The sequence below is a fragment of the Phascolarctos cinereus genome, unplaced genomic scaffold, assembly GCF_003287225.1.
Source record: "Phascolarctos cinereus isolate Bilbo 61053 unplaced genomic scaffold, phaCin_HiC Scaffold_4;HRSCAF=312, whole genome shotgun sequence".
NCBI lineage: Eukaryota > Metazoa > Chordata > Mammalia > Diprotodontia > Phascolarctidae > Phascolarctos > Phascolarctos cinereus.
The window spans coordinates 93,889,299-93,909,604 of NW_027555847.1; the positions used below are offsets into that span (position 1 = coordinate 93,889,299).

Here is a 20,306-nt window from a genome sequence, read left to right on the forward strand (position 1 = left end):
ACAGCAAAATTTCAAAATTACCAGATGAAAGAGAAGGTGCTGCAAGCAGCCAGAAAGAAACAATTTAAATATCATGGAACCACAGTCAGGATTACACAGGACCTTGCAGCTTGCACATTAAAAGACCGCAGGGCATGGAACATGATATTCTGTAAAGCAAAGGAGCTTGGATTGCAGCCAAGGATCAACTACCCTGCAAAAATGAGCATGATTTTTCAAGGGAAGAGATGAGTGTTCAGTGAAATACAGGATTTCCAAGCCTTCCTGAGAACTGACTATATTATCTCATTTCATCCTTTCAACAACCTTAGGAAGTAGGTGCTGTTGTTATTACCTTTGTTTTACAGTTGAGCAAACTGAGGCAGAGGTTAAGGGACTTGCCTGGGGTCTCACAGCTGATAAGCAACTGAGTCCAAATTTGAACTCAGGTCTTCTTGACTCTAGATCCACCACTCACTCTTGTACTGTGTATTTATTAGGACACTGCTCCTAAAGGACAGCCAAAAGCAGTGAAGGGGAGGGAGCCTGGACACACATCTGCTCTTCTGTTGCCAATAATGATATGTTTCAAAAGAAGTACCCTTCAGAGGAAGAGCATCACACATATCCCTACATTCCACAAGTTTGAAATGGCATGGATTCCTGTTCCCTGAACCCAACTTCTCCAGCCAACGCGGAATGAGACTTGAGTCACAAATGATGCAAAGATGCACGATGCGAGCATTAAGTGATAAATAGAGGGGCATCTTGTTTAGGTCCTGAAAAAGGCAAAATTCCTTAGACACTTTCATGGCCTGCCAGCATACACAGCTCTGCAAATCACTGCCCAACCTCTTACCCAGACGCCAAGTGATGCCCAAAAAGGTGTTGTTGGAAGAACAAAGCAATATGACTGTTCACATGCCTGTGAGAGGTCTGAGACAGACACAAGCTTCCCTTTATGATTGAAGGGCACTGGTCTTCCCAATTATACTCCAGACCCCAAGCAAAGTCATCAGAGCTACTTATATATGGAGAAAAACCTCAGGGTCTTGCAATCTGCCCACTACTGCAGCCTATGGACTCTAGGGCCCTTCCACTCACCCTAAAGCTAAACTTTCAGTTGTATAGCTTTCCCCAATTTAAGCATGAGCTCCGATGAAAAGGTGGACACATCTCTTTTTTCCATTTGTATCCTTAACTCCAAGCACAATGCTAGCACGTAGTAAGCACTCAATAGGTGATTTTTCATTCATTCAGTGAATCATCCACTACTTACAGGATGCAAGAACATATGACATTTTCATAGCTTTGTATATAAAACAAAATAGTATCAACACTTAACCGAATACAACAAACAGAAAATTTTCCAAATGCTTAGAACATAGAACAGAAATGCCTACCCAATTTTTTTTTTTATAAAATTTACATGGTGACTTTATCTGCTATGGGGAAATAATTTTTCTTTCAAATGTCAGATCAAACTAATTCAGAAAGGCACCTTATTACATTGACATATTATACTTAAAATCAGGAAGAACTTGATTAGATATCATCTTTCACATTATATAACTTAAGCTCAGTTTTCTCGTCTATAATCTGAGAATAATCATGACTTCAGTAGTTATCTCATAGAGCTGTAAGGTTCAAATTAGACCATATATATATCAAATGCCTTGCCAATATTAAAGAGCTCTGTAAACTCCAGCAATTATTAGCAATTTTTGTTATTTTGACAGTATCTTCTATATAAACAGAAAATAATTTCAAAGGCAAACACAAATATGCAATGGGATCATCTCAGAAATATTCTACAGCTAAAGTCATGTGTTTTAAGCTTTAGGATGTGTATCTGATTAGTTTCTTCTTTTTTGGGGGGTGGGGGGGTTAAGCAATGGGGTTAAGTGACTTGCCTAGGGTCATACAGCTAGTAAGTGTTATGTGTCTAAGGTCAAATTTGAACTGAATCCAGGTCCAACGCTCTATCCACTATGCCACCTAGCTGCCCCTGATTAGTTTCTTCTTTAGAAATCATAATATATTCCAAATGAAAAACTATCAATTCTAAATGGTTTTAAATAAGTACATGAAAACATAAATATATAAAGACAGATATCAATACATAACCAAGGACATAAAAGATGCATCATTTTGCTAGAAAGTATAATTTATTATTGATAATGACTCATTCTATTATTCTTCCTACTACTCCACATACCTTTTCCTACTATTGCACGAAGTCTAAACAGAAAGATGTTGGTGGTAAATAATTACATTGTGAAACCTTTTATTTTCTTTGTTTATGCAAAGGTTAACACCTGTCAATTAAAAGACATGCTTAAAAAATAAATTAACTATTTCCCAAATTTCAGCTGCAGGTGAGGAAATATGATCATTGTAAAGCCTAGAATATTAGATTGCTGTACTTTTCTTCTACAGGCATAGGCAAAACAAAAACAATAGCTCTGTCATTCCTATCTCATAATCTCCATTTATTATAATTCAACTGTAGAAGAATATCCATCTACATCAAGAAAAAGAAAGCTGTTAATAATACTAACCAAATGAACAATGAATTGTAAAGTTTCTACAAAGATAACGACTATCTACTAAGAAGGCTTAATTCAAACTAGTGGCCCATTAGCACCTAATAATTCTAACACCATTACATGAAGCTATTGTAACAGTCCACACGAAAGGTATTTTAAACTTTGCCATCAGGGCAGTTAACAATTACCATTTTATTACTGACATTTCTGAAGAAATTAAGAGTAGTCAGGCAAAGCAAGCACCAAATTTTTGGTGAATGTCAGTACCAGAAGAGTTATTATTTTGTTGGTTGTTTTCTTTTTGGTGAGGCAATTGGGGTTAAGTGACTTGCCCAGAATCACACAGGTAGTAAGTGTTATGTGTCTGAGGCTACTTCTGAACTCAGGTCCTTCTGACTCCAAGGCCATAGCTCTATCAACTGCACTACCTAGCTGCCACTGTTATTTTTCCATATAGAAAGCTTAACCAGTCTTCTTTTAGGCAAGCAAGGCTGGTGTAATAGAAAAAATAGTAGCTTTCTTCCTTATATATCAAAGTTACTGGAGAAAGGTAGCATATAAACAGCAAATTACTATGTAAATGTAAGCTATTACTCTTAGAGTTCAAGAGGAAATAAGCAAACATACAGATATGAAGTTTGGAAATAAGTGAAAGAGAAGAAACAACTTCTATATTCCTCACAGTGGGCATTAATGAATAGGCACAAAAAGGAAAGAAATGAGGAAGAAAAGGAAATGGAAGAGGAAAGCATAGAAGGGTAAAAGAAAAAAAGAGCCAAAATTAAAGACATGGATGTATGAGACAGAAAAACTTAGTGATCCTGGCTGCTAGACTCTAAGGACAAATGCTCCCTTTTCAGAGACAGCAGACAGCTGAAGAATGTAATGTTGTTTTTTCTTTACAGCAGTGAAATTTAACAATAGAACTATGCTGCACCTTTAGGAGGAATTAGATGCTCATACCAAAGACATCTATGCAATTCATACATTGTGTATTAACTGCCTTTTGGAGGTAAACCTGATTATACAGCCCTTCATTGGTTATATGTTCCAAGACTCTCCAGAGGTTTGCTAAAAACCAAAATGTAGGTTTAAATCAGTCCCAGATTGCTGTAGTAAGAGGGAAAATGGTGTGACCATCTTTCAATTTTATTTTTACTGCCACACTAAAATAAGGGCACTGTTTTACTAAGTGAAGAGCGCAGCTTAGCTGTATGATTTGTTTACTCAGCCCCAATATAGACTGAAGTTAAATTCCAAATGTCAATGATATATTTACAACCTAGAATGAGAAATTCGTATACTAATTAAAAAACAAAACAAAACAAAAAAACAACCAAAAAACACCACCCCTCAAATTTTTAGGTCAATATTATAAAAGTCCACCTCACACATTTAACAAAAATAGGTACTAGATTGTCATTCAAACCAGAGACTTCTCAGTTTTTCTGAGAAAACTACTCACCTCTAAAAGCAGCAGTGTCTCCTGTTCAGTCCACTCTCTTCCAGCACTGGCTCCTTTACTCTTTATTAGGGGAAGGGGAGAAAAAAGAGGTCAGGTATGATTTGATTTTTTCTTAAGTACCCAAAGGTTTAAGAAAACACAATTCTAAAAGACACTGTTATTTTAAGCAAATATCACACTATATTTTGGCTCTGATTTTAAACATTTCAGCTTAAGAATTTCAGAAGAAAAAGCAGGAAAAAAAGTCATGAATACACGATTAACCAACAGTCAGTGAATTTTAAAGTGATACAGAAGGATAAAAAACTTCTAGATAAATAGGCAAGAGAAGCAGACTCCAGAAGAAAAAATAAAAAAACTACAAATAACAAATAAACAGAACATGCAAGGAAATCTGTCAAATATTCTAAAATCTTAATTTATTATATATAATAACAGTTACTCTTATTTTTATCTTTGGGAAGAAATGTTTGCTCATTTCAGGTTAAGTCTCACATGTACGGTAAAATACTAGGCCCTTAGTATCTCAAAGTAATAATATACTGAAATCTTATCATTGGGAGAGCCTTCCACCACATAGTCCAACTTCTGAACAAATGCATGTTATCGCATGTAAAACATCCCTAATAAGCGCTTACTGAATTGGAATACCTCCAATGAAAGGGAACTCACTAATTCAGAAGCTGACTTTACTATTTAAAAGTGGTACAGCTTAACTGTAAGAAAATTTCTACTTAAATTAGGCAAAAAAACCCCGTTTTGCTGTCCTGATCATTTTTGCAAACTTCCATTTATGATACTCACTTCTCCCTTATTGTATTAAACCTATGGTTTGGGTAGGATACATCCTTCCCAACACTACTCTTACGGGGTCCTGTCAAATTTTTGGTATTTGAAGGAAACTATGTGTTCCTATTTATATCTCTTATATATGTTCCCAGGGTCCCTACTGTAATTGAATCTACTGGTCGCTTCTTATGCTAATAGGTGTGCAAAAACAAACTTCACCTTTTCTTTTCCATCAAAATCATTTCTTATTTCACTTGAACCATTTTTTCTGTCACATTATCACATCTATCTTTTCTCTAAACCTTATGAAAATGGTATAAAAACCTACCCAATGTTCCTCTCTTTGGCTTATAATACTCCCTAAGAAGATATGTGCACTCTTACCTTCTAAGACAGTAAAGCAACCACACATACTCTTTTTCTCTCTCAATCCATGGTCCTAATAAAATGCTAATCATGTTTTTAAAAAATTTATGCAATGGGGGGCAGCTAGGTTGCACAGTGGATAGAGCACCGGCCCTGAAGTCAGGAGGACCTGAGTTCAAATCCGGCCTCAGACCAAACACTTAACACTTACTAGCTGTGTGACCCTGGGCAAGTCACTTAACCCCAATTGCCTAAAAAACAAAAAACAAAAAAATTTTTAAAAAATGTATACAATGACACTAACAATTTTAAGTGTACAAACTCTGAAAGATTAGAATCCTGAAAGTGTGGCTTATGACTCAGGAGAGATTAAACCTGTTATGCTCATATTTTATCTTTAAGGTCTTTATGATTCTAGAAATCATTACATTCATTCCATGTGTTTATTAATGCCAGAGCTGATTGCCAATTACACAAAGAAGCTTAAAAAAATCCTCAATAATGTACAATTAGATACAGAAACTATCTAAATTCTAAAAAAAGTTTGAAGTACAGCTGAGAACTGATACACATAACTTATCGCCTGAACGTTCCAAGTAAATGTTCCAAATTTCACTGGTATTCATCAAATTAAATAGGATGTTACATTGCTTATTTCTACAGTAGTAAAAACTGTATGCATATATAGATATGGGATACACTTCAAAAACTAAAAAATAATCTGCTTTCTAATTTTTAATTAAAATATACATATTTTAACTATATAACCTACTATCATATGGAATAATGAAATGGCACACTTTATGGTAACAGAAGACAAATGGAACAAAGAACAACAAGAATAATAAAATTCTAAGAAACTACATATTGAGAAGGTGGTATATACAATTAAACTCTTACTTTTGCTAAGGTTTTCTTGGAGTAAATGTCAGTGCGGAGACCGAAGTTCTGTAAGTCTGTAGGCTTCTCCTTATTTTTCTCAGGAAAATTCAACATCTGCTGAGCAGCAGGGACCTACAAACAACATAAATGCAAAATGATCATACCAAATACGCCATAATAAAAGTATAAGCATGATAAAAGCATTACCTAATTTAAATAATTAAACCATTCCACGAGTCTGATTTTTTTTCCTCCCAATTCCCAACAACAAAAAAAGCAACAGGTATTTAATGTAAAAAAAAAAAAAGCATTCTTATTCCTTAAGGCAAATGTGCAACAACAAATATGAAAAGTTTAATCTACCCCAAAACTCAGCATATGGCACTTTAAGGAATGGCAATGCTAATGTTCTATCCTAAGATTCCAATGTCTCGGGGCAGCCAGGTGGCGCAGTGGATAGAGCTCTGTCCTTGGAGTCAAGAGGACCCGAGTTCAAATCTAGCCTCAGACACTTGACACTTACTAGCTGTATGACACTAGGCAAGTCACTTAACCCTGACTGCCACAACTACAACCATGACCACCACAACAACCACAACCACAATGACAACATTCCAATGTCTCTATCAAGTTATAGACTTTGAAGACTACCTATTTCACCAAAGCTGCAAGTTAATAATTTTATATCAAGAGTGGGAAAGATATCAATAAGAAGTTTAGTGTTTTGTAAAATGCTTTTCACTAGCTTTCAATGATTTTTAACGGTAGGAGTAACAGTGAGTAAAATATTAAAATATGCTAAAAAAAAAAAAGGATGAGTGGAAACTGGGAGGAAGAGGTATTTTTTTCCTCCAGTATCTATAACACATAAAAGAGCAGCCCATCAACTAAGACACTGAATGCTCTTCTATTATACACATAATAAAACCTTGGTTGAAGAAGAGTACTTAGCTTTTACCACAAGTCTCTCAAGGGTTTGTGTGCACTCACCTGAGGAGACCTGAGATGGAGGGGCACCAGTCCAGAGGGGGTGTCAGCCAGCACGTTGAAGTGAGGAGTTGGAGGAGGGCCCATTGCCATCGGTCGACTTTCTGGATCAACTTGGTAATTAACAAGCCCCCACTGTTCTAAAAAAGCATGAACCCTAAAGAATAACAATGAGAATTAAAAATCTTAATAGAGTTGTTTAAATTTTACAGATCTCATTATATTTCAAAAAGAAACAAGAAGACAGTTTACCTCTACTCTAAACTTTTTTCCTTCAATTACAAGTAACAAGAAATTATTTCACCCAAAAGAAAAAAACATATATATTCCCAGGTCTGTGGAGAAAAAAAAAATCATGCCAAGACAAGGTTCAAGGGTATTAATACTATGGATAAGAAAGAGTATTTTAGTCAGTGTTTGTTTTTTCTCTACCTAAATGATACCAAAGTGGTCTTTTTATGGCTTGGCCCCAATAAAGAAAGTAGGATGGGTAAAACCATAAAGAAAATCCAAGCCATGCACCAAATAACAGACATAAGGAATAAAGAAAATCCAATGTAAGAAAAAGAATGTATCTATAGTATGAGACATTATACAGCTGAAGTATACTTAAGTCAGACACAGACAGCTTACCTCATAACAGCACAGACATCTCCTGTCAAATTCCGCCTGCAAGCAGTGCTGGTCAAATACTCTTGAGGGTTTAAGCGGTATGTGTCAATCATGAAATTACGGTATGCCAAGTATCTAAAGAGAGATGCAGCAAAATTAGTATTCATGAGGATAAGCATTCTTGTGTGAGGAAAAAAGAAAAGACTCAAAGATCTCCAAGTAAACACTGAGATATTTTTTCCACATGCTTATCTATCAGAGTAGTTTCCTAATAAGGATATTTATTGGTAAAATTTGTTCTGTTTAATAATAGTCACTTTTATAGTTTCTAAAATACCAATCACTTAATAACAATTAACAGATAGAAAAGAACCTTTATCCTCCACCTTTGTTAGTTGAGTTACTAAGAAACAAATTACTATGAAATACCAGGGAAGGTGAAAGAAAGAAATGTTTCGAACTCAAAGTAAATTTTTTTGACATGAAGAACTGGCTCAACATAAAAGAATCAAGAGAGTAAAAAATATATTTTGTTCCTGATTGCCTATGTGGAACACATATAACTTAGAGGTGTCTAAAGTTTTCTTATACAATTTCTATGTCACCTTAGCTGTAAGCAGTTTGACCCTCTGGCTAGGGTGCCAACAGAGTTGAACTCAGGTGTAGGATGAATGAACTACAAAGTGGAATACCCCACAAGTTAACTGCAAAATGGCTGCTTAGGAGTAAAGTCAGAGCCTACTAAACACAGTACTTACAAACACATCGACTTGTATTACTATAGGGTACTCAAATTTGTGTCTAAGCCATGTGCTACTCTAATGTGTACTTACAGAAAAACATGCACAGCAATGTATTGCCAAAATAGTGCTAAAGAATACTAACATGCTCTTTCTTTTCCCCACCATATAAAATTTGAAAGCAAATGTCTAATTTAGTAATAATATGGAAAAGGTGATTGAGTATTTGAATGCAGGAAAAAAAAAAGAATAATGCTACCAAGTCTTTGTTTTTGGTTCCAAGAGCACTTTCTTATTCCTCTGTCATGATAAGGTTGAAAATTTACACTGACAATTAAAATATTTTATCATCAAAAAATTTTCATTGTTAAGCAATATTTATTATAGCACTAATTATGCTATGTGTCACACTGCAAAAAGAGAACTCCACAAGTCTGTCTTGTAAGCTATACGTATCTGAGATAGATACACTAATAGAATCAGTTGTTAACAGACAACAATACCAATAGAATTAAAATTTCAAGAAAGGTATTGCTATACAAGTAAAAGAAACAATCAACTTGTATGTCTGGTGAGGTATATTCATATAGAGGGCATATATCTTCTACTATGGTGGCTAAGAAGCCACCTTCAAGTTATATTCATCTGTGAAACATTCAGGGGCATTTTAATTCAAATCCAAGTAAAAGCTAATCAGAGAGAATAATAAAGCACATCTTACTATTAATCTATATGGTCAAGAGCTGCAGACACAATCAAAGAGGTAAAGAAAAAAAACCCACCCCCCTGCACCTTTGTGAAAGTGTCAGGAGAAATGTTTACAGAAAGCCTCTGCAGCACCTTTTTGCTTTTCAGACCTATTGAAACAATATAAAAATCGTTTTGACTCAGCTATGGATAAAAGATAAAACTTACAGGCTATGAACACAAAAACCAATTATCCAGATGAGCTTGTTACAAAATAAGAAATATTGTACTCATGTGTATAAAGTATCAAATTTTTGGCTCCACTCAAATGTCTCCAAACAAATGATATATTTAGAGTTTAAAATTTCACTCACATTTCTGGAGTTTTAGACTTGTTTTTTCCATTGAAAAACTCAGGAAGAGCACGACGTTCTATTACATGAATACTGAAAGAAAACAAAAGGTACTATCAGGATGGTTCAATGAAAACAGACTTACAAATGCCACTTCACAGAGTTCATGAGCTTTAATTAGTCTTCGCTAAATTTGACTAAATAATACAATAGTTTAAATAATGCTTATCAGAACTCCAAGTGTTCTACATAGAATTCATGAATGGCAAACAACCATTAAAATTAGATAAAGAAATTATCTGAGCTTTTCTACCCTAGATCTTACTGACTGACTGTTCACTTTCTAGCTCTGTATCAAATCACTTCAACTCAAAATCAGCCACAGAAAGCAAGGATCTGCCATTAGATGAAGTTTCTAAAAAGTTCTTAAGTTTCATTTCATTATTCCAGTCATTATTCAAGAGAAGCAAGGGTAAGAAGGGAGAATGCTAGAAGTGACATTTTGTTCTTGGACACTAAGTTCTATCAATCTCACTCAGGAGAGTAATACAATTGCCATTCATGGACAAAACGTTCTAACTTTTCTTCTGACCTATGTTAGTGCACCCTTTCTTAGGCAAAGAGGTGGCCCTATACTTCATGGGACTCATTCTAATAACACTATTTTTTTTAAAAAACCCAACATTTTCCAAGTAAGCTTCTTAATCTATTTGTACCAATACACTTTGCAAAATGTTGCTATGTCTTGATATGCATAAAATTGCTTATGGCATTTTAGAGCCTATTCACATTATTGCCAGTTCATACTGTAGCAGGCTCTTTTTATCATAAAATTCTACAATGATTTTAATTTTAAATTTACTTTTCAAAACAACTATTTTTAATAGCTCAATTTTCATAAATGTACAAGGATTACTTAACAGAATTTTAAGTCATTAATTCTAAAGTCTAATGGGGAGGAGGCAATAATTGATTGGCTTATTAGCATAGACAGTAAGTTATCTGAGGACAAAGAATTATAGGCTTATCTACTCCAACCACCTATTCCAATGCATAAATCCTTGACAAGTGGTGATCAGTTCTGTTTTGGAATTTACAAATGATAACTAATTTCCTACTTCTAGAGATATTCCATTACATTTTTGGACAGTTCTCCTTCTTACAAAGCTTTTTTTCTAAAATCAATCCAAATCCTACAACATTTTAACTTTTACCCAACAATCCCAGTTCTGGATACTATATAATCAATGTCATCCCTCCTTCCACAGGTTTCCTTCAAATAATTGAAGAAAATGAGTATGTTTCTTAAGTCTTTTACCTATCCAAGCAAAGGTATTCTCACAACAGTTCTAATTCCTTGGATTCTGCAACACACTATCTTAAATTTGCTCCTCTATTTGGTTATGTCCCTGAGAAATGCTGATAAAAACCAAAAGATGGACAAGAAGACAGAAATAGTACTCCACGTGTGAACAGGAAGGGTTTAATAATCTAATTCAATGAAGCTTATCATTAGTTTACTACAAGGTAATGAATTTTTCAGTTATATCAGCTCCTTTTAATTAATTCAATGAATTATGATCTGCACTAGTGAAAATAAACAATGAAATAATTTACAACTGAAACACTAAAATTTCAATCCATTATAACTAAATTTTAATATTTTAATTAATTTTATCAGTTTCACTCATCTTGCTAGGGGATATTTTGTGAGCCTACTACAAACAATATAAGGGTTTACAAAGTGCAAGCTATTTTAAACTGAAGACATATAACATCTGTACTAATAGCCCTTGAAAATTTCTACTTTTGGGGCAGCTAGGTGGCACAGTAGATAGAGCACTGGCCCTGGAGTCAGGAGGACCTGAGTTCAAATCCAGCCTCAGACACATAGTACTTCCTAACTGTATGATTCTGGGCAAGTCACTTAACCCCAACTGCCTTACTAAAAAAAAAAAAGTCTAAATGAAAAAAAAAGGAAAAGAAAATTTCTATTTTTTAAAAGCTCTCTTGAATCTCTGAACTTCCAGCATTGCTCCAGATGTGCAATACATTATACTATGAAAAACATTGCAAATACTATTTACAACTGTAAAGGAAAAATGATCATTTTAATTTCTAATAAAGCTCCAGTATCTTAATAGTGTGTGATATCTGACTATTTTATCTGACAGTGTGCACAAATACAATTATTTGATTAGTTCACCTAGAATTTCCAACATAAAACCCTCATGATGAGTGAAATATTTACTGTTAAGAAGTGTAAACAAGAACTAAATACCAATTTGGTAGATAAAATAACACTTTATCATTCTATTACAAAGAAAATAAGTACTAGTGATCTAGTCATATATTGAGTCTTTCCATTACAACAAATATTTAAAATAGCACAGGAGATATGCATACTTATAGTCACCTGAATATAATACATAGCAAAGTTTTGATTCCCTGGAATTCTCAATGAATTTTTCACTAGCTATGTACATTATGATTATGGTTGATACCTTCCATGTTTTATATTCCAGGTTCTGAATAAACATTTTAGATATTTTTTGTATAAAAAGTCAAAAACAGAAAAAAATCTTACAAGATAAATTCAGAAAACTAGAAAGGCTTGGCATTTCTAATTTCAAAGAATAAGACAGACTAAGTCAATTAAGAGAAGAGTAAAATTTCAAGAATTTGATGTAAAAAAGTAATTTGATTTTTAAAAGAAGTCCCATTTCAATTAAATTCGAAAGTATTAAATAATGCTTACAAATTTGGTCATTACTTTCAGTTACTGTATATATTACAAACTAATAGTCACAAACTAATAAATTTTAATGAAAGCATGTTCCAGTCCCCTTATATTTGCCTGGTATTCCATCTCATACATGAAAAGACACTTAATACAAATGAAGCATAGCCAATAGCCCTAAGGTAATGTGAATCTTTTTACTGCACCTACACACTACACAGCACGGCTTAACATCTTGAGAACAGGTTTGGGAGAGTTAAGAAAGTTAAGGAATGCATCGCTGTTCTTTTCTTTGTTATTTGCTACCCACAGCGCTAGGATTATATGAATACACAATAACTCAGAGACAGCAACCAAAACTCCTACGAACAGGCCTCCATCTTCACTTTAAGAAAAATATATTTTCAAGGTCAATCATGAGGTAAAATGAGACTCAACCATAACTTTTTTCTTTTTTACTTCATTTCCTCAAATAATAGTAATTCCTAAATGTCCCAAAAAATATATATTTTAGGATGGAATCAACAGTTAATCACTTTGTTTTCCCACCAACCACTACCCTGAAATCCCCGTTAAAAGTAAATGATGAAGCACAATCCATGTGCACTCAAGTTCAAAATTTTTTTCCATATAAGAGAAAATTATTATTATTAAAATTGGGAAGCAGCTGTCTCCCAACAAACTGTGCCCATACAAGAGACTCCAAGAGATTATTCTGCCTCCACTCTCTGCTTCTAACCTATTCTTCAAATTTCAGAAAAATCAATCTTCCACTCAACCTGTTTCAGAATTTTTATGAAGTTTTATAGCTGACAGAGAAATGTTCAAAGTCCATGGCCATAAACATAGAGGCAGAATCATGTGGGCAAAGTACATAATCACTCAAAGGGATTCCTTTTGGAGAAAGCAGGCAGTTTCGATGGCAATTTCTAGATCCATCAAATTAGTTTCATTACCTAAAAATGAAACTTCACATTTAATTTTTTAAAATTCTGTATCCACTTTTTAGGACAAATAAACACAGTCTTATGTTAAAAGTCACATTAGGATGTTTTTACTTTTAATATGATTACTTTTGTTTTTCCTAATGAACCACTGGATTTGAATCCCTGATATAAATCAAACACAATTACAATGAATGATTTTTTCGATTAAATGATCTAGTCTTAAATCTAGATTGTATTGAAAACATTTAAATTGATATTCATAAATGGTATTGGTCTATACATCTTTCTGGTTTATCTTTCTCTCTAGGCATCTGGACCTGATATGTCTCATAGCAGGAGTCTGGTGGAATATATTTTTTGAAGAATTTTTTTGTGACAATTATTTGTGTACTAGAGGTATTGTCACTTAAAACTCCAATGGAACTTTCCCATAAGTCCATCTGGATAAAAGGTTTAGTATACTCTATCTTTGTAGACAATCCAAAACAATTTTTTAAATTGTCGGTTTATCAGAATACTTTTTTGTGGTAACAAAAACTGGACGCAAAGTAGCTACCCACTAATTAGGGAACTGCTAAATAAATTGTGGTACATGAATATACTGGAAAACTACTGTGCTGTAAGAAACAACCAACATGAAGAATTCAGAGAATTGTGGAAACACAAATTGATGGAAAAGTTAAAAAAAAAAGGAACCAGGAGAACAAACTACACAAGGAGTACAGCAAGGTAAATGAAAAGTACAACCTGATAGTGACTGCTCTTTAAGATGTAACTTCAGTTTAGCCTGTAGATATTTGGTATGAACATAGTTATCTATATGCCCTTACTCTCCATTAAAAAGTGATTAAAATGCCTTAAAGACTTTGTTTTATCCTTCCTTTGCATACTTACAGCTTAGCAATGTTGATAAGCAAGATTTAATAAATGCTGGTTAACTTACTGACAAGAAGAAATTATGCATACTGCAAAACTACATGGACTTGAACCCAAAGAAGAAATATGGAAAGACACTTTTGCCCTAGGTTCTCTGCAGAGGTAGGAAATTAGAGGTAAGGAACACTAAATTTAAAATAATATTTTTTCTGATATATTGTTTATAGTTTTGCAGTATTTTGCTTTCCATCCTCTTTCAAAAATCATTTAATGTACTGGCTAGAATGGATATGGGGAAGGATATTATGTGTAATGTAAATAATGGAAAACAAGATGTAATAAAACAATTTTTAAAAAATCAGGTACTTCATGTATGAATCATAACAAATTTAACATGAGCAGCATCCTAGAAGATGGGAAGTTTTAATTAAATATAGTTTGATGTGCCCCAAACCCATACAGAGCTGTGAAGTTTGGATTCAGTCAAAGGACTGCACTTGAAGACCAACAAGGCCACATATGGCCTCGGGGTCACAGGATCCCCATCCCTGTTAGAGCTTCATGTTCTAAAATGATGCTACCTACATGAATTCTATTTAAAATTATATTAGATGTAGCCTTTTACATTCAGGTTGTATATCCACTTAGAGCTTATCATAATATATAGAAAATGTTGGTATAAATCCAATTTCTCCCAACCTTGCCCTCTTTTTTCTAGTACTTCTAATCAAAAAGAGGGTTCCTTCCTACAATACATTCTTGGATTTATTAAAAAAATTAAGTTAGTATTTACACTCCCTATTGTTTCTTGCCCATCCAATCTGTTTGACTGATCTCATTTTCTAGGTTTTTGTCCATTATCAAACAGTTTGATGATAATTTTTTTATATACTTAATTTTTAGTTTTGAACAAATTTTCTCCCCTTCCATCTCCTCTCCCCTCCCCAAGAAGGCGTGCAATCTGATATACGCTATACTTATACATTCATATTAAACATATTTTCACACTACTTGTGTTGTAAAGAAATATTAGAAGCAATAAGAGCAACCAGAAGAAAGAAGAAACAATGAAAGAAAAACAGATCAAATAGCATAATTCGATCTGCATTCAGACTCGACAGTCATTTCTCTGGATGTTTCCATCATGAGTCTTTTGGAATTGTCTTAGATCCTTGTACTGCTGAGGACAGCTAAGTCTATCAAAGTTAGTCATCACACATTGTGGCTGTTACTGTGTACAATGTTCTCCTGGTTCTGCTCACTTCACTCAGCATCAGCCCATACAAGTCTTTCCAGGTTTCTCCGAAGTCTAGCTGCTCATCATTTCTTATAGTACAACAACATTCCATTACATTCATGTACCACAACTTGCTCAGAAATTCCCCAGTTGATGGAAACCCTCTGTTTCCAAATCTTTGCCACCACAAAAAGAGTTGTTATAAATATTTTTTGTACATGTGGGTCCTTTTCCCATTTTTATGATCTCTTTGGGATACAGACCTAGAAGTGGTATTGCTAGGTCAAAGAGTACATAGTTTTATAGCCCTTTGGGCATACTTCCAAATTGCTTTCCAGAATGGTTGGATCAGTTCACAACTCTACCAACAATGCATTAGGGTTCCAATTTTCCCACATCTCTGACATTTATCATTTTCCTGTTTCGGATGACAATAATTTTCTAATATAGTTGGAGAGCTAGTACTGCTATGCCCTTCAATGGAATTTTTGATTCTAGACCTTTTGTTCTTCTCAATTAATTCTGTCCAGTTTTATAATGCGTACCTGTATTAATCGACTACAGAAGGGTACTTGTAAACTAATTTAGGCAGCACTATCACTATTATTATATTATCACATGTCAACAATAAGCGGAGAATCTCTCAACAATTAAGGAATAGTCCCTTTATTTCTCAACTATACATAAATCTTGTAATATGTCATACCAGAGTAATTCTCAAATATTTTATGTACTTTGTGATTATAAAAAAATATTTTAAAGAATGTAATCAAATGACTTTCACAACTGTAGCTGGGATAAATTCTTAATTACATAAGAGAAAGAGATCATGAAAGGAACTAGACAGTGCTGGCTGTATAAAATTCAATTTAGTAGAAATAAAACAAATTTATTTACAGAAAGTTTCATTACTCAATGTACGATGTCTAAAATATACAGAATTGACAAAAACATGACATCATCCAACAGTAGTACTCAAATATAAAATATTTTCAAAAAAACTCATAAATGGTAAGTAAATATTGAAAAAAATTAAAACAACTTTGAAGCTTTATCTCACAACAGCTAAGTAGCAACAATGACAAAATATGGGAACAATCAAGACTAGAAAGTTATAGAAGTCAGGTACACTAATATGCTTTTGGTAGAGCTATGAAATATTCAACTATTATGTACCAACAAGGTGAAATTATACCAAAAAATTATTAAACAGTTCAAATACTGTGACCCAATGTTTTAAAATTGGGCATTTATATAAGGAAGCCCAAAAGATATAAAAGATCAATCTGCAGTTAAATATTCATAAAACCAACTGTGTTAATAGCAAATAACTGGGGAAAAAAGTATCTATCAATAGAAAATAATTGAACAAATCATGGTATATGAATGCAAGGGAGTTATTTCCAGGGAAAAATCATAAACAAGGAATTAAAAACTTTTTATGTACAGATGAAGAGTAAAATCAACAGGAATAAAAGAATACACCTACCTACATAATGTAAACAACAAGATCATCAAAAGGAAGTGGAATTATGAGTGGAAAAAAAACAACAAAAAACTGGGAGAAGAAGTAGCAAAATATACTACACCTACCTGCTTTCAATAAAAAAGGTTAGGCAACTACAAAATGCAGAATATGGCATACATTGTCAAATGAGGTCACTACTAGATGTTTCATCTTTATTTGATTTCTGTCACAAGAGAGGGAATCAATCTGAAGGTTAGAAAAGTGTTCAAACGGCTTTACAAAAACAAAGGGAAATAAGAAAATCTGTTTTTAAAAGGAATTAGAAAACACAATAATTTTCAAAGGTAAGCATCACTTCTAAATCATCACATTCCCACAATTCAGTCTGTCAGCTAATGGTCATATAGGGCTGTGGTACAAAAAGTTATAAAAAACAAATAACATTTATTAAGAACCAACTATGTGTCATGTATGCCATTAAAATCCTACAAAGAATGTAACACTTACCAATTGTAATCAAACCATGATGCATAGCTTGGAATGATAATATGATTTGTCTGCTCTGTTACATTATCTTCACCTGGGTCCACTGATCGACTCTGATCACCTTTGCTGGGATCCTCATCTTCCTATTTAAAAGGAAAAGTCAGGATTCAAAGATACAGTATATAAGCAGGTATATAAAGAGAAGGTTTTAAATCTATAGCAAAAAACAAATCTGACAATGGACTTTCCTCCACACTTTAGCGTAGACAAATAAGAGAAAAGTTTAGTTATCTAAGTTTAATTAGTCTTAGGTCACCAGCTAAGATAAAATTAGAAGACTTTACCAAAATAAATTAAAAAATTCATGTTCTCCTATTAGAGTAAGATTTGTATTTGAAGTTCTGCTTAGCAAAACTTTAACTAATAATCTCAACAGAAATGTTACTGAAGATGGTGTATTAATGCAGTAAAAGGAACGTTTATTTAAATGACCAATTCAGGGTTAAGGACAAAAACTGAAGATTTTCAAGAAAACTACATTGCCACTGAAAAAATGTACACATGATATTAACAAGGTAAATCATGTACTCTGTTCCTAGTGACATTTGACAATCGTCACATGATTATTTTTTTCTTTTTCTTTCTTTTTTTTTTTTTTTAACATATATTGCTATTTCAATTGAGCTTCTACAACTTTTTCCTCCACATGAATTGTTATCCTTACTGGCTTTACTGGTACAGCAGTAAATCAATAAATTTAGGGAATTTTATCAGTTTCATTGTTTATACTGGCATAATCTATCCATGTGCAATAAATACTGCCATTTCCTTTGCTTTAATCATATTACATGACTATATTTAATAAATTTTATGTGTGTTTTGGTAGCTTGACTACCAGATATTTTATAGTTAATTTTAATGGGATTTTTCGATTATGTACTGTTGTATTTTTAGTGCCATAAAGAAATACTGTTAAGATACACAGGTTTATTCTGTATTATTCTATTTTACTAAAGTCATTAATCACTATTAATTTCTATATTGACTCAATGGAACCATTATGTTATCTCCAGAGGAGAAAACAATTTGGTCTGTTTTGCTGATTTTTTTCTCTTTGCTCTTACAGTAACTAACTATTTAGAATATGCCAAATAACAGGGGAGAAAGGAGCCAACTTTGCTGTCTTTATTATTTATTAGGAAACGTCAAAATTTACACAAGGTAAATAATAAATTTTGGAGGTGGATGTGAGGCCTAAAAAGTTTATAAAAAGCTTATTAGGCTTCTAGCATAAATTATTAAAAGTCAAAGGCATTTTTTGCCACTACTGATATCATCCAGCATTTTGGAGAAAAAAAAAAGAGTAATTGTGCTATTTTCCTGATGTTAAAAGATACTGTAACTCCAGTATGAATATAACTTGTCCACAGTGAACAATTTTGGGATATATTGGTATAATCCCTTTGCTAGCAATTTTAAAACACTACTTCAATATTCATTAATAATGCTGATCTATATTTCTTTCTAATTTATTCTTGTTAGGATTAACTATTAGAACTAAATGAAGAATAGGTTCTAACAATTATTTTACAATTTGCTATCACTATCAATTCACCATACCCATTTTTAATTATGGTACTTTAATTTTCCTTTTATTTTGATTGTGTTTACTTAAAGTTTCATTTAAAAAAACATTTCGGGGGAGGGGGGCAGAGCCAAGATGGTGGAGTAAAAGCAGTGACTTGCTTGAGCTCCCCGCCAAACCTCTCCAAATACCTGTGGAAAATGACCCTAAACAAATTCTAGAGCACCAGAACCCATAAAAAGACAGAGTGAAACAAATTTCTAGCCCAAGACAACCTGGATGGTTGATTAGAAAGGTCTATCTGGCCAGGTTGGGAGAGAAACACAGTTCAGCATGGGCACATGCTCAGGCAAAGATCAGGTCTCAGCAAACCTGGAGCAGGCCTCAGAGAACTGAATCACAGGCAGCTATGGTGGTGACCAGACTTCTCAACCCACAAATGCCAAAGACAACTTAGAAGGTCAACAGGAAAAGTCTGTGACCATGGTGAGAGAGAAGCTCGGTCCTACCCCACTTCCCACACGCAGTCCTAGGGGAGCAGCTACTTCCAGAGCTCTAGGCCCACAGACTGAGGGGTAATCAAATGGTTGATCTCAGAGCGGGATTGCAGGGATCTCTTTGCTGGTGGTGGTGCAGGATTCTCTTACTTTGCCTGTGCTTGGATCTGGGTCACACTTCTGGGTGGCAGTACTGGGGCAAGGAGGAATGTTAGCATGGTGGAGCTTGTAGCGGTGGTTAAGAGCGGGAAATCTCCCTCACAGTTCAAAGGCAGAAAAGAGTGCTTGTGGTCACTCATAGACCAGAGCACAGATCAGGAAAGGAGTACAGCTTACCCTTTATCATACCACCTTTGAAGAACTGAAAATTTACAGGTCCCTAGAAGTATCTCTGAAAACAGCTGCACAAAATCCCTGAAGCTTGGGACAGTACATTCTCCATACTGGAAGCAGACCCCTACCTTAACAAAGAGTTTAAAACTCAAGTAATTGGCTGGTATCATGAGCAAACAGCGCAAAAAAAAAAAAACTCAGATCATAGGATTTTTCTTTGGTGACAAAGAAGATCAAAACATACAACCAGAAGACAACAAAGTCAAAGCTCCTATATCCAAAGCCTCCAAGAAAAATATCAACCACTTCCAGGCCATGGAAGAGCTCAGAAAGGATTGAGAAGCAAGTAAGAGAAGCAGAGGAAAAACTGGGAAGAGAAATGAGAGTGAACCAACAAAATCATGAAAAACTAGTCAACAGCTTGCTAAAGGAGACTCAAAAAAATACTGAAGAAAATAACACCTTAAAAAATAGCCTAACTCCAATGGCAAAAGAGATCCAAAAAGCCAATGAGGAGAAGAATGCCTTCAAAGCAGAATTGGCCAAATGGAAAAGAAGTCCATAAGCTCACCGAAGAAAATACTTCCTTAACAATTAGAATGGAGCAACTGGAAGCTAGTGACTTTATAAGAAATCAAGACACTGTAAAACAAATTTAAAAGAATGAAAAAATAGAAAACAATGTGAAATATCTCATTGGAAAAATAAGTGATCTGGAAAATAGATCC

At 34.0% G+C, this 20,306-nt stretch overlaps 1 protein-coding gene across 4 annotated transcripts in view; it reads right to left on the reverse strand.

Moving 5' to 3' along the window:
• The window catches only part of SMARCC1 (SWI/SNF related BAF chromatin remodeling complex subunit C1), a 173,830-nt gene that overhangs the window by 77,319 nt on the left and 76,205 nt on the right, over positions 1-20,306 (reverse strand). For all 4 annotated transcript variants that reach the window (XM_078152454.1, XM_020999002.2, XM_078152455.1 and 1 more), the window contains 6 exons: positions 17,185-17,306; positions 9,431-9,502; positions 7,651-7,764; positions 7,021-7,174; positions 6,049-6,162; positions 3,994-4,053 (listed from right to left, as the gene is read on the reverse strand). In XM_078152454.1, coding sequence (XP_078008580.1) covers positions 3,994-4,053; positions 6,049-6,162; positions 7,021-7,174; positions 7,651-7,764; positions 9,431-9,502; positions 17,185-17,306 — 636 coding nt within the window. The remainder of the gene's footprint in view (positions 1-3,993; positions 4,054-6,048; positions 6,163-7,020; positions 7,175-7,650; positions 7,765-9,430; positions 9,503-17,184; positions 17,307-20,306) is intronic.